Genomic DNA, 17,999 nt, shown 5'->3' with positions numbered 1-17,999 from the left:
TATCCAAACCTTTTTTAAACCCAGCTACACTAACTGCTGTAACCACATCCTCTGGCAATGAATTCCAGAGCTTAACTATGTGCTGAGTGAAAAAGAATTTTCTTTGATTTGTTTGAAATGAGCTACTTGCTAACTTCATGGAGTGCCTCTGGTCTTTCTGTTATCTGAGAGAGTAAATAACCAATTTATATTAACTTGTTCAAGTCCTTTCATGATTTTGTAGACTTCTATCATATTCCCCCTCAGTCGTCTCTTTTCCAAATCAAACAGCCCTAACTTCTTTAGCCTTTCCTCATAGAGAAGCCGTTCCATGCCCCTTATCATTTTGGTCGCCCTTCTCTGTACCTTCTCCAGTGCAACAACTAAATCCTTTTTGAAATGTGGTGGCCAGAATTGTATGTACACAGTTCTCAAGATGCGATCTCACCATGGAGCGATACAGAGGCATTATGACACCCTCCATTTTATTCACCATTCCCTTCCTAATAATTGCTAACATTCTGTTTGCTTTTCTGATTGCCACAGCACCCTGGGCCAGCAGTTTCAATGTATTCTACCCAGAGGGAAGAAATGTTTTGTGAAGCTGTCGCCACTACACTATCTGATCGACCAATTTTATTTCTTCTGAACCCATGAGAGACTGGTGCTCAGCTCACAAACAGGTAACAGACCTTCTCTCATTTTTATGTGCCTAGAGAGCAGGCTAACATAAGTCATTAGGGACCAGAGTGCACCTCTGTGATTTTACCCCCCGAGGAAGCCTGATGGGTGGGACTTGACCCCGGGGTTTATGATGTGAACACTCTGCGTACTTTCACTTTGCCAGAAAAATTGTTCTGGATGCCCTCTCTCAGTGTGCGCTGGCTTGTGAAGGAGGCATTACGGCTTCCTGTCCTGGATCACCAGTCCATTTTGACTTTCTGATTCTGGCCTGGCCCGTGGAGTCCTGAAAACATTCTGGAATTGGCATTTTCCCTGTTCAGAAGGGCGCAGTATTCAAAGGGGTTGGCTCGGGTAACTAAGCAGTTGCCTGGTTCAATTCCTCAGGGCTAAAAGTGCACACGCAGTGTCAGCACTGCAGGGAAAAAGGAAGGGGATGAGGAGGGCACAGTGTATGTGAGGATATTATTATCAGGATTTGTATAGCACATACCCGGAGTGTGCGCCACAGAAATAGATAATGGGCAGTCGCTACTGCTAAGAGCTCACAATCTAGTTCAGACAAACAGAAAAGGCACACAACAAAAAAATAAGAGCTCAGGCAATGAGGCTGTGAAATCATTTTGCAATCCCCACGAGTTCTTTTTCATGTGCATTTTTACTTTTTCATGTGTATTTTGCAGGGGCAAAGCTCCTGCTGATCCCATATTCTCAAAGGGAAACTCCCCGGGGAGTTTCCCTTTGAAAATGAGTTGGCAGGTCCTGGACAGTGTCAGAATTACTCCCATGATGCCCAGAGAATAACTGAGTAAAAACAGCAAACGAGATCGCAGTGGTAGAGATGACCTGGGATCAGATGAGTGTGTGTTCTGGGAGAGGATGAGAGTTAAGACGCTGCAGCAGGGGCGGCCAACTCTGATCCTCAAGAGCCACACAAAGGTCTGGTTTTCAGGCTGTCCACAAGGAGTACGTATGAGATATATTTGCATGGATTTCCTCCATTCCATGCGGCTGTATCTCATGCGTATTCACCATGGATAGCCTGAAAACCAGACCTGTTTGTAGCTATTGAGGACCGCAGTTGGTCACCCCTGCATCACAGTCATTTGATTTCCATGCAGGCTCCTCAAGCTAGCCTGGAGCAATAGACTATTGGGGAAGGGGCAAAGAATTGGCCACCATCAGGGATGGCACCATGTGCAGCACATCTGCTGTCCAGTTGCTAAGGGATGGCACAAGTGGATGTGAAGATGTGGTCACCTGTAGTGGGGATGTGGAACCTGCAACCCCAAAGCAAACTCCTGAGGTAGTTGTTTTATGAATGTGCAGTTTGCTAAGAACAGGAAGATGCAGTGTGTGTTGTACTGCGGACAGTATACTCACGGCTCCGGGGAGTGCATGGGCGAGGACGCGTGGCGGATATACTGCGTGCATTGGAACACCCGGAACGCCAGGCTGGAGAGGAAATCTCGTGCAGAGAGCAGGCCAGCCACAGGTCGCAGCTGGAAGCCAGTTTTTTCTGCAGGAAATAGAAACAGCCAGTGACTGGAACAGTGTGTGTGTGGGACGATTTTATGGGTCCAAGAGTAACAAAACTATAAAAAAAAAAAAAAGTATATCGTTAAAAGCAGCATCAAGCAAAAGAGCTTTTAATGTGCCAAAGTGTGAAATGAAGCAGTATACTGCCGTTGTTATCATCACCAAGTACCAAAACGTGGCCAGCGATCACAGTGGAACGCAACGCCTGCGCTGAGCGCAAGTGCTCCCTCTCGCTCTTGGTCAGTCAGCGTTCTTTGCATGCTGTGATACTTTTAATTGGATCCAAGTAAGAAACATGCATAGATGGTGATGTGCATGGCTCTGAGACCACAAAGGTCTTATTTCATCCAAAAAATTCTTTATGCTAAAATATTCTTTTCTCCAGTGCATGCTGATGGGAGATGAAAGTTTCTCTCAGGTTTTCCCCTTTACAACTTCACAATGTTGCTATCTATGCTAAAGCATCAGAAGAAAACCCGACATGAAAAAACAGCAAAAAGGATAATTTTAAAAGAGTTACACCCATAAAAATGAGCCTATACACACACGTGTAAGTAGCTTGTTTTCGTGTAATTGCTATCTGATAAACACTGAAAGTACTTAGGTATCTCGTGCACATATGTGTGTGAAAAAAAGGAGCTGTCCAGGAGCACAAGTTATTATTTTATATGAGAGACTTATGCGTGCAAATATTTGACAACTTACTGGCATTATTCTACACCTGCTAATTATCTGGCACAATTGATATCAAACTTGGTTATTGTGTACTATTGGCTGTGTGGGAGTCTGAGTGAATTGGGGTGGGGGTGGGGGGAGGGCTTCAGGATGAAGAACCAGAAGGGTCTCGATGACCTGGAGAAGAACTGGGCGAACTGGTAGAAGAATCTGAAAACTGGTAATTGCATTTACTCTCGTTTTAAAATATACCGACAATGCGCGTAAATGGGGTTTTCACATGTATATTTTTTAAATTGATAGGAAAGAGTATGCACGTTCAGTGCTTTGAAATATTCACTTTCAATGCACTGCATGTATTTGTACGTAAGCACGAAGTACACTGTGGATTACAGGACGCTACAAACACAGTCAGTACATGGAAGTATGTAGCCAAAGAGTCGTGCTGTCTCAAGACAGTTTTTGTTTTATTCAAAGGGAGCTCCAACAGAGACAGTAGTTCAAAACAATGTGCAGTCCCCCCTTTGCTAATGAAGGCATTAGATATTACTCCCTGCTGCAGAGGCGCATGTAGGGTTAAACTGATGGTTTCTTAACGCTGGAAGTTTAACCCCTGGTCAGAGCTGGAGTAAACTATCAGACTACGGAGCTAAACATGCACATAAGCATATATATGCATGTATGTTGCAGGGTAGACATATGCATATGTTATAATACATGCATATCCGATACACACAGGTTAGAAAATACTATTGCAGATTTCCAAGTGGCCAGATACCCAGGTATATGCGGCTGCATAGTTATTTGAAAGTTATCCTCCATGAGCACAGCAGCATGGCACCAAGCAAAGAGAAAACAAAGCAGTAGGAACCTCCCTGACCCCCACTTACCCCATCCGTAGAGTGTCCCATTGATATAGCCAGCCCTAGGCATAGGCCTAAACCCGGCACATGGCCCAAGGCCTGGTCCTGTTGCTGAGACTGAGGCCTCAGTGTCAGGCCCAGGCCTGACACTGAGGCCCAACCCTGAGGCCGAGGTCTAGATACAGGCTCAATGCCAGGGCCTGGCCCGAATGTCTAGGTCCAGGTCTGATGCTGGGTCCCAGTCCAGAGGCCAGGTCCCAGCATTTCGATCTCAGCCTGGACCCAGGCTCGAGGCCAAGCTCCAATGCCAAGATTTAGGCCTCAGCCTGGAAGCCAGGAGCCAGGCCTCTAGACATACACTTCCATCCGACATGGAGGACACGCCGGAGTGACGTCACTCTGGTGCCTTCCTCCAGAGTAGAGGGCACCATTTTGATTTATGATCAAACATTTTAAAGAGGACCTGGCCTCCAGGCTAGGCCTCGGTGTCGGGTTGTGGTGGGCCATGACATGTGGTTGGGCCTAGGCTAAGCTTTAGGCCAGCCATGTCAATGGGACCCCCAAAAACGGGGTAAGTGGGGGCTGGGGAAGTTCCTGATCCAGGCAATTTTTGGGGGGAGGGACTGGCCCAAGGGGCTTTTCCTTTTTCTTTTTCGAAATGAACGAAAAAAACCCTAATGAAATCTTGTTTCAAACAATGCACCCCCCCTAGAGCACGTGCAGCTCCAAAGGGAAGTAGTAGAAACACACACAGCTCTCCAACGGGCAGCAAAGTGAGTTCACACAGCTCTGAAAAAACAATATTTTCTGTTTTTTTTAGATGCATAACACTACATTTTAGCTCTATAACTTGAAGGAAGTAACTTGTCAATTTAGCTGAATCTTGGCCGGAATGGAATATCCATTTCAAGGTAATGGCAAAGCACGCATGCTGGAGTTTGTACCTGCCAATTGACTCTTTGCTGTTTCCTGCTTGCACTCTTGCTCCCTGCAATGGCCTTTACTGTATTCAGGGCAATTTTATAAGCCATTCACCCGTGTAAGCAGGCTGTCTGAAAATTGCCCACGCTGTAATGGGCAAACGTATGTACAGGGATCAGCAATGCACACATTTACCCCCAGGATAAGTTATTGGATCAGAGAAGGGGTTAGATCAAAAGAGGCAACAAGGCATGCAATTTTACATTTTCAATCCTATATATGTTGTTTTTCAGGGAGAAATTATCCACAGGAAAAGCAGATACAAATCTCTGTGGGTACTTTTTCCAAATTTTAAAGGAAAGTGCACATGTACTTTCCTTTTCAGTACTGGAGCAGAATGCGAGGGGAAAAATGCACTTGAATTCAAAAGTGCGACTCAGACCCTGGCAGAGGAGGAGGAAGTCTCCACCCAAGGCTCTTCTCCTCCCGTTTCCTGACAGGAGGGTGAGTGAGGGGATCGGAGGGAGGCAATGCCCAATGTTACCTTCCCACTGCCACCAATGGCGCTTCTCTTCTGGGTAGGATCCAGCCCCCAGTTTGCTGCGGTAATTTGGCTAGGACCGGCCAATTCCGCAGCAAGGGCCAAATTTTGCGTCCTTTACTGTGGTTGCGCAATTGCAGGAGCCCGGAAGCCCTGATTATACTGATTAAGAGAGCCGGTAAACAAGAAAACTGCTGACAGCGTTTGGCTAAAAATCATTAAACAGAGCTGTGGACAGACGCTGGATTCAATGCCGTACATCCTTCAGAAGGAAGGATGTACGGCTGAGCAAACTACAGGAACCCAACATGCTAATATCTCGATTCACACTCCCAGTGCCAAGATTCCCCGTCCTAGTGCTCTAGCATCACGATTCCCACTTTTAGCATTCTAGCACTAGGTTACATTTTCTCAGTGCTCTAGTGCCAAGATTAATGCTCTCAGCCTTGCAGGGCTGGGATTCAGACTCGCCACGCTCTAGCACAGGGATTCATGCTCCCAGGGCCAGGATTCCGATTCCCAGAGCGTTAGGACTCAGAATCACACTCCAGCACAGCAGTACCCACCTCTCAGGAAGCAGGACACGTCCTCCAGCTGGGGGATGCTGTTCTCACTGTAACCGCTGAACCTCTCCAGCAGCTGGAAGGCCTCCCAGTGCTCACTGCAGGCATGCGTAGGGTATAGGCTCTTCAGCGTCACGTAAACTTCTCTCCTGCCAGGATCAGAGACATGCTCAATATATGAATCCCCAACTGCATGTCGGGGATGTCTTTGACCTGGATTCAATGCTTATGTGCCCACTCTGTCCTGTTGTGATGTATGTGGGCCTTTATGATAACTATTTTTTATTCAGCATTTATAGGATTTGTTCATTTTATACAGGTTTTAGTTATTTGATTCTTTATGCTCGTTAGTGTGATTCTTGGTGCAGTTTTGATCTTCATGTTTGCTTCTTTATTTATGACTGAGCATCTTCATGGCATTAGAACTATCTGCATGTTATGAGACTTGACTTTCGGATCCTCTTGACTCCGCATTTTTGTTCTTGGATCAATAATTCTTTCCTTGCTCATGGATGTTCAGAATATTGGCTAATGTGATTGCTGATGGTCTCAAATAAGAAAATTGGTTCTTACCTGCTAATTTTCATTCCTGGAATACCTAGATCAGTCCAGACAAGTGGGTTTTGCATCCCTACCAGCAGATGGAGGCAGAGAACAAAACTTTGAGGCACTGCTACATATCCAAGAGTGCCACCTGCAGTCCCTCAGTGTTGACCTGTACCCAGGTCAAAGAATTAGAACCTAAAAACCCTCTCCAGGGTGAACAGGAAAAGAAGGGCTGGAACCCCCTGCACTGGAGCCTTTGTCATCTCCAGAAACTCAAAAAAGTTATATACAAACACTCTTCTGAATATATTACATCAACTATCAGGAAACAGTCTTTCAGCAGCGATGGGGAGGGTCTCTGGACTGGTAAAAACCAATTTTCCTTTCCTGTACATACCCAGATCAGAGACGTGTTCAAAAATCGCCCGACTCAGGCTGAGTTTCGCGGTTCAAAAACCGCTGCCTTAGGGGCTTCAACGCTCCACAGTTATGAAAAAATCTCAATAGTGTATTTCTCATCCGATGTACAGTCAATTACTGTCAGCAATGCTTCTGCAAACAGCACTTCACTCCCGATCTCTGCTGCTATGAGTAGCCTGCTCGGCCAAGAACACACCAGAGTGTCCAGGCCTACTGCGTCGATCTCTCTTCTGTGACTGAATAACCTTGTCATCTTTGCGTTGGCCCGCATCACTATAAGATCCAACTGAGGCACACCCTATCTGGCACAGATATAATCCCAAGCTTCCAGGGATAACTCCCAATCCCCCAGATCCAACTGCTGCCTGCTGAGAAAATCCGCCTGCACTTTGTCTGCACCTGTGACATGAGATACTGCTATCCCCTCGAGATGGAACTCTGCCCAAACAACTCTCGAGCTTCCAGTGCTACCGCATGAATCTTCCTCCCTCCTTGATGGTTGATGTATGCCATTGTCGTCACATTATCTGAAAATACCCAGACCATCTTGCCTTTGATCCAGGGAAGAAATACCTCTAATGCCTGGCAGACTGCCCTCATTTCCAGGCGATTGATGGACCAGGTCCTCTCCTCCATTGACCAAAGTCCCTGGGCCGACTGCCCCAGGCACACCGCACCCAACTGGTATCTGTGGTCGCTACTACCCAGTCCGGGGTCTCCAGATCCACACCCTTTTCGAGGTTGGGACGCGACAGCCACAACGATAGACTGGATCTCGACTCTTGTAAGAGAGGTAAAGGCAGATGATACTCTTCTGACACAGGATTCCACCTGGATAAGAGCGTGTTCTGTAATGGTCTCATGTGTGTGAAGGCCCATGGAACCAAATCCAATGTGGAAGCCATGGACCCCAGAACCTGTAAATAGTCCCAGACCATTGGCACTGAAAGCCGAAGCAGATGAGACACCTGTGCCTGTAATTTGGTCACCCCGTTCGAGGTCAAAGACACCCTGCCCTGCTGGGTATCGAAGAGTGCTCCCAGATACTTCAATGACTGGGAAGGCACCAAGTGACTCTTCACCAAATTAATTACCCAACCAAGCGACTGCAAGGTGTCCATAACTTGCTGGATAGACCTCTGGCACTCCTCCTCTGTCTTCGCAACCACCACCGAAGCAGCCTAACACCTAAGGAAGCCTTCAAAAACTTCTTCAAACCAAATCTCTCTCTCAGTTTAAACTTTTGGTCAGACTGCAGGTTTGCACCTCTTCCATCTGCTGGAGACAGAGAAATACTGAGGGACTGCAGGTGGCACTCTCTGTTTTGTAGCAGTGCCTCAAAGTTTTGTTCTCTGCCTCCATCTGCTGGTAGGGATGCAAAACCCACTTGGCTGGACTGATCTGGGTATGTACAGGAAACTTTGATATCTTAAATTTTCCCAGCAGCATTGGAGATGGGAGGCTGTATAAGTACATAATGGTGCAGGACATGGTACTGTATATACTGAAGTAATTTGGTATTCAGGAGTCACTATTGTGATGGCTGAAATGGCAATCAATAGCGGATTTCCAACTATTTTTTCTGCAGTTAAAATGCCAAACATAAGCTAGCTCAGACAAAAGGGTGACTGAGGCCATAAATACAGCCAGGAGGTGTGGCCAGATCAGTGGTTGCAGGCTACTATGCTGCACTTATTTCCTGGGCCAGGACTCTGCTCCCCAAGGTGGCCAGAGATGCTACAGAGGCAGCATTCATGGCCCCTAGGTGGGAAGGAGTCTGAGCCTTTTCTCAGTGGTGCCACCTAGTGGACAGACTTAGGGTCTATGTTACTTGCATTCCAGAGCCAAGTACTGCCACTGCGATGACTGGGCTAAGACATTGGGAGGGGAACCCAGAAAGTTATGAATGAAGGCTCATGAGGCCATGGCACAACAGAGGCTGGTTCTGATGGAGCTGGCAGCACAAAGCAGGAAAAGGAAATTACCGGCGTGAAAAGGGCACTTACCAGGTTGCGATCTCTTCTGCCGTGTACTCCACGCGAGGAATGGGCTCCCCACTGTGAGATGAAAAAACAAGCAAATAGGATGAGGATGGCAGTCCTGGGTGGACACTGAGCTCACTCTTAATTTTAAATTATCATCCTGTTTCACTGATGCACCTCTGCTGCTCCTAACGGCCTTAGGCAAGTCATTTCACCTTTCATTCCCTCAGTACAAACTTAGGAGCTCATTCACTAAGCTAAAAATACCGTGGGAATCACAAAGCCGCAGTAATGGGCCCTGCCACGTTGCAATTCCTGTGTTATTATGGTTAAATACAACGGGGAAAAATTCAGCAGCGGTAAATATGCCCACAGATCATGCAATTTTGGGCATAGGACTGTGGGGCCACCATCGTTTAAAGGGGTCCAATGGCCCCTTTCACTCCCAAGGGTACCAAAAAGTCCCAGGGATCAGCATAGACATCTCTTCCCACCATCCTACCTCTGCCCTTGGAGGTGGCCTGTTGTCAAAATAAAGGGAAAATGCATTTTTAATATCAGCACCAGGCTCCACCCCCAACTCCTCCCCGTCAGCAAAAATCCCAGCCCCCAGAGGCCAGGATCCCCACTCCCCAGAGTCTCCTTTCTCAAAATGGTACTGCTCAGCCTTAGCCCTATTTCCTCTTAGGAATGAACCTCTGCAGAGCCCATCTCAGTATCCCTGGGAGGTACTGTGACCTGTAAATCCATAATACTTGCAGTCAGAACCTGAGGAGAACTGCAAGTTCTCCTCAGGGCTGGCAGAAGCATTAAGCAGGGTTAGGCAGTGGCCTAGGGTGCCAGAAGTAAGTGGGGCGGCAGAGTAGACGGTAAGGACGGCAGTTTTGAAAGGATGGATGAGATGATAAGTGGTTTGGGTGAGGCACAGAGCTGGAGGGCGTTTTCCATTTTTGAGTATGTATTTGATGAGCTGGGGTCGTTTGTCATTTGCAGAGAGAGAGAGAGAGGAAGATCTCGTGACATCATCACCACCTCGGGCGGCTGGACACCCTTCCACCAGCACTGGTTCTCCCTATTATTGGTTCCTTTGCAATTCATAAATACATGTACTTCAAACAACATCAGGGACACCTCTGTTGAGTCCAACCTTATTTATTTGATTCACATATACATAATATGACAAAATAGTTTCTCTCCAGTAAGAGGTAACTGTTTCATTTCAAGACACCAAATCCTGAACAATTATTGCACCAAGAGGAGGTAAAATTAATAATAGTACATTCACCTTCATTTTCAGCATTCAGAGCTCGTTAGCTGAGATTCATCCTCACTGGGCTAATGCTCACTGGAGAAATAGCCTGATACAGATTGCCATTTAAGCAAAAATCCAGATAAGTGTGATGGCATAATCCTCCCTGAAACTGGCAAATGTTCTACAGGGTCCTGCATCCACTAGGATTACGTGCTGAACCGAACACCAAATAGTCCGCGAGCTCTTCCCAGAGTGACTCATAATCTGAGCATGCTCAAAACACAACAAAAGATCACCCTATCAGCAACTCCCACATGGGAGTGCTGGAATAAACCATTTCAATAACGAGTCCTGGGTTATACCACCATGCAACGTCCACTTCAACGGAGTGTCACCACTGCCCTTAGCTGCAGCTGCTGGCCACAATAACCATAATGGAATTCAAGAAAGCTTGCAAGAAGCCCAGATGAGCCCTTGTTGTGAAAAAGTAGCAATGTGCTTTTGTTGAAATGAAATAGGAAATATTAACAAAATTTCCTGTTTGTTTCATTTCGTTTTTAAAACAAAACGAAAGAAATTGAACACATTTTGTCAATAAAAAAACAAAAACAAAATGACAAACACAGCAAAAATGACAAATGATGCCAACACCCCGCCCCCCATTCCTGGGCTGTCCCCTAATCCTCCTCAGCTCCCCTTCCTTGGACCATCTTATCTTCTTACTGCAGTAATCCCCAGACCCATCTGCCCTACAACTGCTGCTATTGCAAAGGGTGAGGGCAGACCAGGGCCGGCGCCTTTGTACGTTTGTGCCAAGCTAAATGGCATCACCTTCAGCCTGAGCCTGAGCCTGGTTGCCCCAGTCTGTGCTGGGCAACAGTTTACAAAGGTGCTAGCCTCAGTCTGCCAGCACCATTTATAACAGTGGCAGTGATGACCTTTACTTTTGGTTTTCATTTTGTTTTAAAATTTCATTTACTTTATCGTCATATGACAGGGCCCCTAAATTGGGTCCACATCTTGGAGTATGGTTTGGGAAGAGATTTTGGGTGAGGGAGCCCCAGGATTTCTTTTAGGGTAACTTGGAGAAAATCACTATGTGTAATACCAGGCAATCGCCACTAGATGGCAAAGAAAATTGTTGGCAGATACTTTGAATGTTATTCAATGTTGAGGTTCCTAGATGGATTCTAATGATAGTGCTTCTTTTAAGAGGGTAGAACTCAGGCAAGTCCCCAGGCTCAGCAGCCTACACAGATCACCGACGGACTATATAGTTCAGTCCTGTCAGCACTGTGGGGAAAAAAAGAAAGAGCAAAGAAAGGACATAAATACAAAACCTGCAGGAGCAATTTTTTTTTATTATTATTAACAGACTCTGTAAGGTAGCACAGGGGAGAACCCACCATGCGGCCGGCAGACAGTTGGAAAAAAGAATAAAACTACAAAAAAGAAAAGCTGCAGCTCTAGAAAAATATCACTTACAAACTGTAAGAAGAGAGCAAAGCTGAATATTGTGAAAAACAACGTTTTCTGATAAAAAGAGCACGAGCTCCACAACCGTGAGATGAGAGCTCTACAGAAAAAAAGCGACTGAGGGACTCTGCCTAGGGGGCAGGGTGATGACTACAGCTGCACATGCTCAGTGGGGCATGCTGAAAACTCTAGAATCTTTGAGATCAGAGTTCCATGCTGGGCTCTATTCGATGATATCATCCATGTGTGAGGACTACCATCTTGCTTGTCCTAGGAGAATGGGGTAAATTTATTTTCCTTATTTCTCCTTTTTCAAATCGAAGCAATCCCCAGTAGGGGGATGCACGTCCACCATCTGCTGGAGACGGAGAATACTGGCAGGCTGATGTCACTGCATGGGGTATATATACTGCTCCATCCACTGGTTCTGGATTCATCTGACTGGATGCTAAGAAAGGGCTGAATTGGCACAAGTTTAAAACCTCCAAGTAGTCAGTCCTTTCTAACTATACATGCTGAATCATTTCCTTTCAGGAAATGATTCAGCATGTTTGGCAATTCTGACTTGCTATTTTAACTTCATCATTATCCCATGCTCTTTCCTGTAGGTCTATGTTTATGCTGTTCCCTACACAATGCTTCCAAATTCTGGATTAATTACTGCAGAATTAAATTCTGGATACATTCTGATTTTTTCACACCATGAAGGTAGTCCTGGATTAATGTAGATTACTTTCCATTCAGGTTCAAATTTAGCTCTGGAGCTGACCACATGAATGTAATTAATCAGACCAGTGGTAGTTACTCCTGAAATAATTAATCCCAGCCTGTGAGACTGATTCACTCTTAAATTAGTTATTTCAGGATTATTATGGAAATTGCTCTCCAATCCCCTCCAAGTGTGAACACAAACAGCTGTGAGCCTGGAACTAATGTGCATTCAGAACTGGATTCCAGGTGTGTGTTTAAGAACAGGAGTTGTGTCCTGCCCTAATTTCAGAGCTCAAGGTGCAGTTCTAGGAATAGCCAGCAGAGGGAGCTCCAATAATATTTATATCCCTTAATGAGGATACGGAGAGACCAACTAGTTCTCCAGGCAGCCCTGTGAAAATATTATTTTTGGAGCAAATGTGAATGTCTTTCAGTAAACTTCTGGATATAATTTTGATGTTCAGATTTAAGACCATGTCAATGAAAATATACTTTTATTTTCAGCTACTTAACATTGTAGACAGCATATATGAGAGCTATTCTGTTGGACATTTGCAAGAATAGTGAACTATCATCTACTGAAATGAAACCCAGCATAGCTTCAACGGCAGGGGAGAAGAAAAAAGGATTCACACTCACAAAGCGGGGAGTAGCTGGCTTGTTACGGCGGTTACTACCCCAAACCAAATGTGCCTGATACTTCACTTTAGATGCATATCCAGCATAGCTCTCTGCTTCAACGGCAGGGGAGAAGAAAAACAACCAATAAGGGCTGTATAACATAGTCTGGGTTAAAACAAATAAGCATGGGTGTAGCTTGCTTATTGCGGCGGTTACTACCCCTACTACCCCCTAACTAATCAAGCTTGATATTTCACTTGGATGCAGCTCCATCACTGCTCTCTATATTAATGGTGGGGGAGGAAGGGAAATAGAACCAAGAGCTAAAAGAAACAGATAAGTATGAGAGAAAAAATGTGTGAAGCTTGCTGGGCAGACTGGATGGGCCGTTTGGTCTTCTTCTGCCGTCATTTCTATGTTTCATTTCTATATTAGAAATTTAAAAAAAAACCAGATAATGTCCAAATAAAGTTTCCTAGCACAGCAGCTTTTCCTCACAAATAATAATCTGTTAACTAGAAAAGTCAGATTAAGATAAATCACTGGTTTCCAACCAGATCTCAAAGACACATGAAGCTAATGTGACTTAATCATGGTCACACAGTCAGCAAATGACAGAGACAGATCCTGAGTTTGTTACAGGACAAGAAATATGTAAACTTAAAAAAGCAAAAAAAGTTCTTCTTTGACAAACTTCACTTTAACTAGTTTGGAAAACTTTAAAATAATAAAAAGAAACAATTCCAGTGCAGATTGCTTGAATGGTTGAATCTGGACCAGAGCTGGTGCAGATTCACCCTGAGCACTGTAGGGAGCAGAGGAGCCGGAGTCTCCATAGCAGGTACTTAGGGACTTTCGTTTTTAGCTTTTATTTTATTTGTCCTGGGAATTTCAATGTTATACCAAAAATAATCAGCGAAAAATTGACTTTCTTATAACAAACAGAAAAAAATCGTTGGAACTGTTGTATTTCCTGTGACTTTTTTTTTTTCGCTAAAACATTAAATTCCCAGGAAAAATAAAATAAAAAGTGAAAACAAAGGTCCCTAAATATAGTGCAGGTCTGTAATATAATTTTTATGGAAAATGTCTCTGCTAAGCATTATTGATGAGTATTTGAGATTCTGCATTTCTATTTGGTTATATGCTTGATTAGGTTACTCTGAACAGGTTTCCAGCCCCCTGCAGTACCTGTATGTAATTCACTTTGAATTGCCTGAAAAGTAAATATAAATAAAAAAAATGTAAGTGAATTGACTTGGTTGGCCTGCGAAGCAGAAACTGGACTCAGGACTCGCGCCCTGGATCTCCCACACAGCAGCGCACACAATGCTGCCAAAGATATCGGGCCAGCCTGATTCCGACAGCTTTTATGAGACGGGAGGAAGGGCCCGGTCGTTTCCTCCAGCTCCGTCAGAACTGGGACTGGAATCTGGCGCTACGAGCCTTCGTTCACAACCTGGCGATTGCTCCCCTGTTTTGTAGCCTCTTCCCAACTCACTAAGGGGGTCATTCTCTAACGCTATCGCACACAAAAAGGGATGTTTCGCACGCGAAAAGTCCCTTTTCGCACGCGATAGCTAGCTCGGGCTGGAGTCGGGGCGTAATCGACCCCAGAAGAGGAGGAGTTGGGGCGGCACCGGGGATCGATGCTGCGGACACATCGCTGGCGGTGAAAGGTAAGGTTCCTTATCGTCACCAGTTTCGCACCGAATAAGTGCACCTTTTATGGTGTAGGTATTCGTCGCAAAAGCCGGCAGCAATCACACCGCGGAGGTGCAATCGCTGCCGGCTATCGCAGGACCTCCCTCCGTTTTGCCCCCCGTTACCTAAGTCTAACTATTCAAGGAATGGACCTCGACTGGAACGCCAGCAGGAACGTAGCCAGAGCAGAATTTTCTGGTGGGGAGAGGGAAGGCTCAGTTTTGCCATGGGCTGGAACTGAGGCCAGAATCACCCCCCCCCCCTCCTCACTCTACCCCCATCCCTTAACCCCATCCTATGTGGATCTTCACAACCCATTTAATTTCTGGCAACACTTTGTATCTCCTGTCTCTTCACTGTCTCCCTGGCCTGTCTCTGCTGGTTCTCAGTCTCCCTCAGGCCAATGCAATATCAGATGCTCAGGTCGGCGCAACGCTAAATGCGCGGTTGGTCGCGCGTTTTGGATGCGCTAGACTTACGCCCGATGCAATAGCGGGATCAGCGCGTCCAAAACGCTCGTCCAAACCAGCGGGTAGCTAATAGCACTCATCACAAGAGCTATTACTCCACAATTCAAAAAAAGTCCCGTGCCCATTGTAATGTGGCAAATTTAATGACAGCCCGGGAGCTGGCAATAAGGAATGCTCAACCAAAACAGCAAAACTTTTGCTTTCTGTGGTTCCTCCTAAAAGTATCGTTGCAATACAAAGTAGGAGGAACCACAGAAAGCAGCACTGTACAAAAAATGTATGTGTGTGTATATTGTGCCAGCAGGAGGAATATGAGCGTCCGTTTTCCTAACCCGTACTGACAGCCACGTCTCCTGGGCACACAGTTTCCCCTGACGCCTCCTTTTTAACGCCTCAGCTCATTAGCCTACTGCATCGCCCGCCCGGGAGAGGCGGATGGGCTCGTGTTAGGAAAGCGGGTGCTGAGTGGTGATATTGCATGGGCCTGCCTCTGTGGTTAAGATAGGAGTGCTAAGTCTCTCAGGCTTGCTGAAGGACAATCGTGTAAATAGGCTTCCTCCCAGCCCAGGCACTTCTGGACGTTGAAGGGCTGCGAGGAGAAGCTGGGAATCTTAATAGCTGACTGTCAGGCCGATGCAGTAACCTGGGCGTTAAGAACCTGAGCACTGGATTTCAGCACAGATTTTTAATGCCCAGATTACATTTTTTTAAACTCCCAATGGAGTAAGTTAATGCCATGCAAATGCATCGAGAGTTTAAAAAAGTGCGTCGAGCTGAACTGTTTGTCCATTTTAGAGGGTTTTAAGTAGCTCTGGAAGCTTTACTCCATCTCTGACCCTAGAGTTAGTGTCCAGCATTAACAAACACAGGATGAGGGCCAATGCACCTCTCTGCAGCAGGGAGTCCTGCTCAGTGCCCTCATGTACATGGGATTTCCATGTGAGGACGCTAAGCAGGACTCCCATTTTAGAAAGCACCTTTCGTGAGCGTAAACCTCCTTGCTGCATCGGCAGTAAAGGTTTACAGTCACAAAATCGGTGTTCAAGGGCGGGCAAAGCTGTGCATCAGCCTGTGAGCATTTAAAAGGGCAGGGAGCGATCTGCCCTCCCATTTTATCTTTAACTGGTGCTTAGCTGAAAGGCCACTGTCGCCAAGTCATCCTGCCAAGTTCTGGGACACTGTCTGAACGCAACGCACATTACATTGCACTCTGTGCTTTTGGGTCCAGAGGTCGGCAGATTTGTAGGATGGAACATTTTGTCTACTTGCCGCCAGCAGCTGGCAGTGCTCCCTGAAAGAGTTTCTCTCGAAACCAACAACACATCCCTAGGATGTCTTACTGCTTATAGTGGAAGGCAATGTCCGCAATCATTCTCCTCCTCTTCCGATATTCTTGGTCAGAGAAGCCCTGCAAAGACGCAGATTAATGACAAAGTGTGAGAGAAATGTTACAGAATAAGCGGGAGAGTGAGAGGCGAAGAGAAAGATGTTACAAAGAGAGAATAAATCTTACAGAGCAAAAGGCCGATGTACTCAAGTGTGCTATATTTTGCAAAGGCCACTGTGCACGTTAAAATGGCAACTTTTGCCCCTAAATTGTTTTTTTTGTGGACAAGTTTCTTTTTTTTTTTTACACGCTAAACAAACTTTGTGAAATTGTTTGGCTTTGCATGTAGCAAAAGTAATTTACTCTTGCAAAATTTTAGGGAAAAATCAAGGTCAATGAGCTGCTGTGATTCAGCTTTGCGCAAAGCAGCTCATTAATGACGTCTGCAGCGCTAAAATACTCGCAAATAGGCCTCATTGAGATGGTTATCTTTATTTTTGGGAAGTTGTCTGTGGAAAACTTCAGTGCGTAAGCTTTCTGCCAGGGTGTATTTGCATGCAAGGCTCGGCAGAAAAACTCACAGAGAAAATTGCAAGTTCTGCATGAAATTTGGTGCATTTTAGTACCTCAGCCACCCGGTGAGGAAATGTGGAAATGCTGCAGCTCAGAAACAGGCAAGAACATGAAAGACAGAGAGAGGGCATGGAACATGCCAGAACATTTCATTCTGCTCTGCCAGCCACGGTTACACAAGCAGAATCCTTTCCTGAGAATTGTGATAACAGCAGGGCTGGGTGTGAGCCTAACTGAACTTTCAGGAAAAAGTCAAGCCGATACACTCACAGGGTGATCCAAATCCAGGTCTGGGTCAAACTTGGTTTCCAGGTGATGACACTTGTCTAGTTCGGAAATTTTCTTTGGAAACCAGTGAACTATAAAGAGGAAACAGGAGAGTCAGCAAGAGCCCTGGCCCTGGGTAACTCAGCCAGAACTGCATGCTCTTCCAGAGTAGGGCACTACAGCCAGGATTGTACGCGGCTCCGGGCCTGCTTGATACAGTCGGGGCTGACACAACATCACTCCTCGTGGGAACACCAATGTTTTTCATAATTACAGGATTCATTAGAAGTATGCCAAAGTTGTGTTTGTGCAGTCACTGGCGATATTCTCTGAATATTGATTGACCTTCCATTGGTCTACTAGTTTACTGGCCAACAGATGCTCCAAACGTAGAACAAGAGATAACAACATCAAGCAGAGGTAAATGATATAGCTGGGGACCTTCAGGTTCAGTTTTTCTTTTTCTTTTCCCGGAAACTGATCAGTGCTTATTACAACAAGAACAAAAACGATATTTACCTGGAAAAATGCCAGATCATTTTCTTCCACTGAGGTCTCCCGTTTTTGTTCTTGTTCTAATAAACACTGATCAATTTCCGGGAAAAGAAAAGAAAAGCTGAAAACGAAGGGCTCTAAATGGAATAAATAAATCAAATATTTATAAAACAAGAATAATTCAAATTCCAATCCAAAACGGGCATGGAATAAAGCAAAATGAGAAACATTATATTAGCAGCAAATCCTATCAAGCCTGATATTGAACTCCTAAGCTCCTAAATGTTGGCCCCTATTATCAGATAAACTCAGGTAACTAAATTTAGAGCCTGCTACTCATTTGTCTAGATTTAGGAGCCTAAGGGTTTGATTTACAAAAGCCTTTCTCCCATT

The 17,999-nt window shown here is 45.4% G+C and overlaps 1 protein-coding gene across 1 annotated transcript in view; it reads right to left on the bottom strand.

Annotated features, from left to right (window-relative positions):
* TH (tyrosine hydroxylase) overlaps positions 1–17,999 on the bottom strand; it is a 76,235-nt gene that overhangs the window by 22,881 nt on the left and 35,355 nt on the right. The window contains exons 4-8 of the mRNA XM_029583035.1: positions 17,115–17,203; positions 16,285–16,352; positions 8,735–8,785; positions 5,766–5,911; positions 2,044–2,179 (exon numbers count right to left, since the gene is read on the bottom strand). Coding sequence (XP_029438895.1) covers positions 2,044–2,179; positions 5,766–5,911; positions 8,735–8,785; positions 16,285–16,352; positions 17,115–17,203 — 490 coding nt within the window. The remainder of the gene's footprint in view (positions 1–2,043; positions 2,180–5,765; positions 5,912–8,734; positions 8,786–16,284; positions 16,353–17,114; positions 17,204–17,999) is intronic.

The sequence above is a fragment of the Rhinatrema bivittatum genome, chromosome 17 (genome assembly GCF_901001135.1).
Source record: "Rhinatrema bivittatum chromosome 17, aRhiBiv1.1, whole genome shotgun sequence".
NCBI classification, from domain to species: domain Eukaryota; kingdom Metazoa; phylum Chordata; class Amphibia; order Gymnophiona; family Rhinatrematidae; genus Rhinatrema; species Rhinatrema bivittatum.
This window is presented reverse-complemented; position numbering and strand designations above follow the sequence as displayed.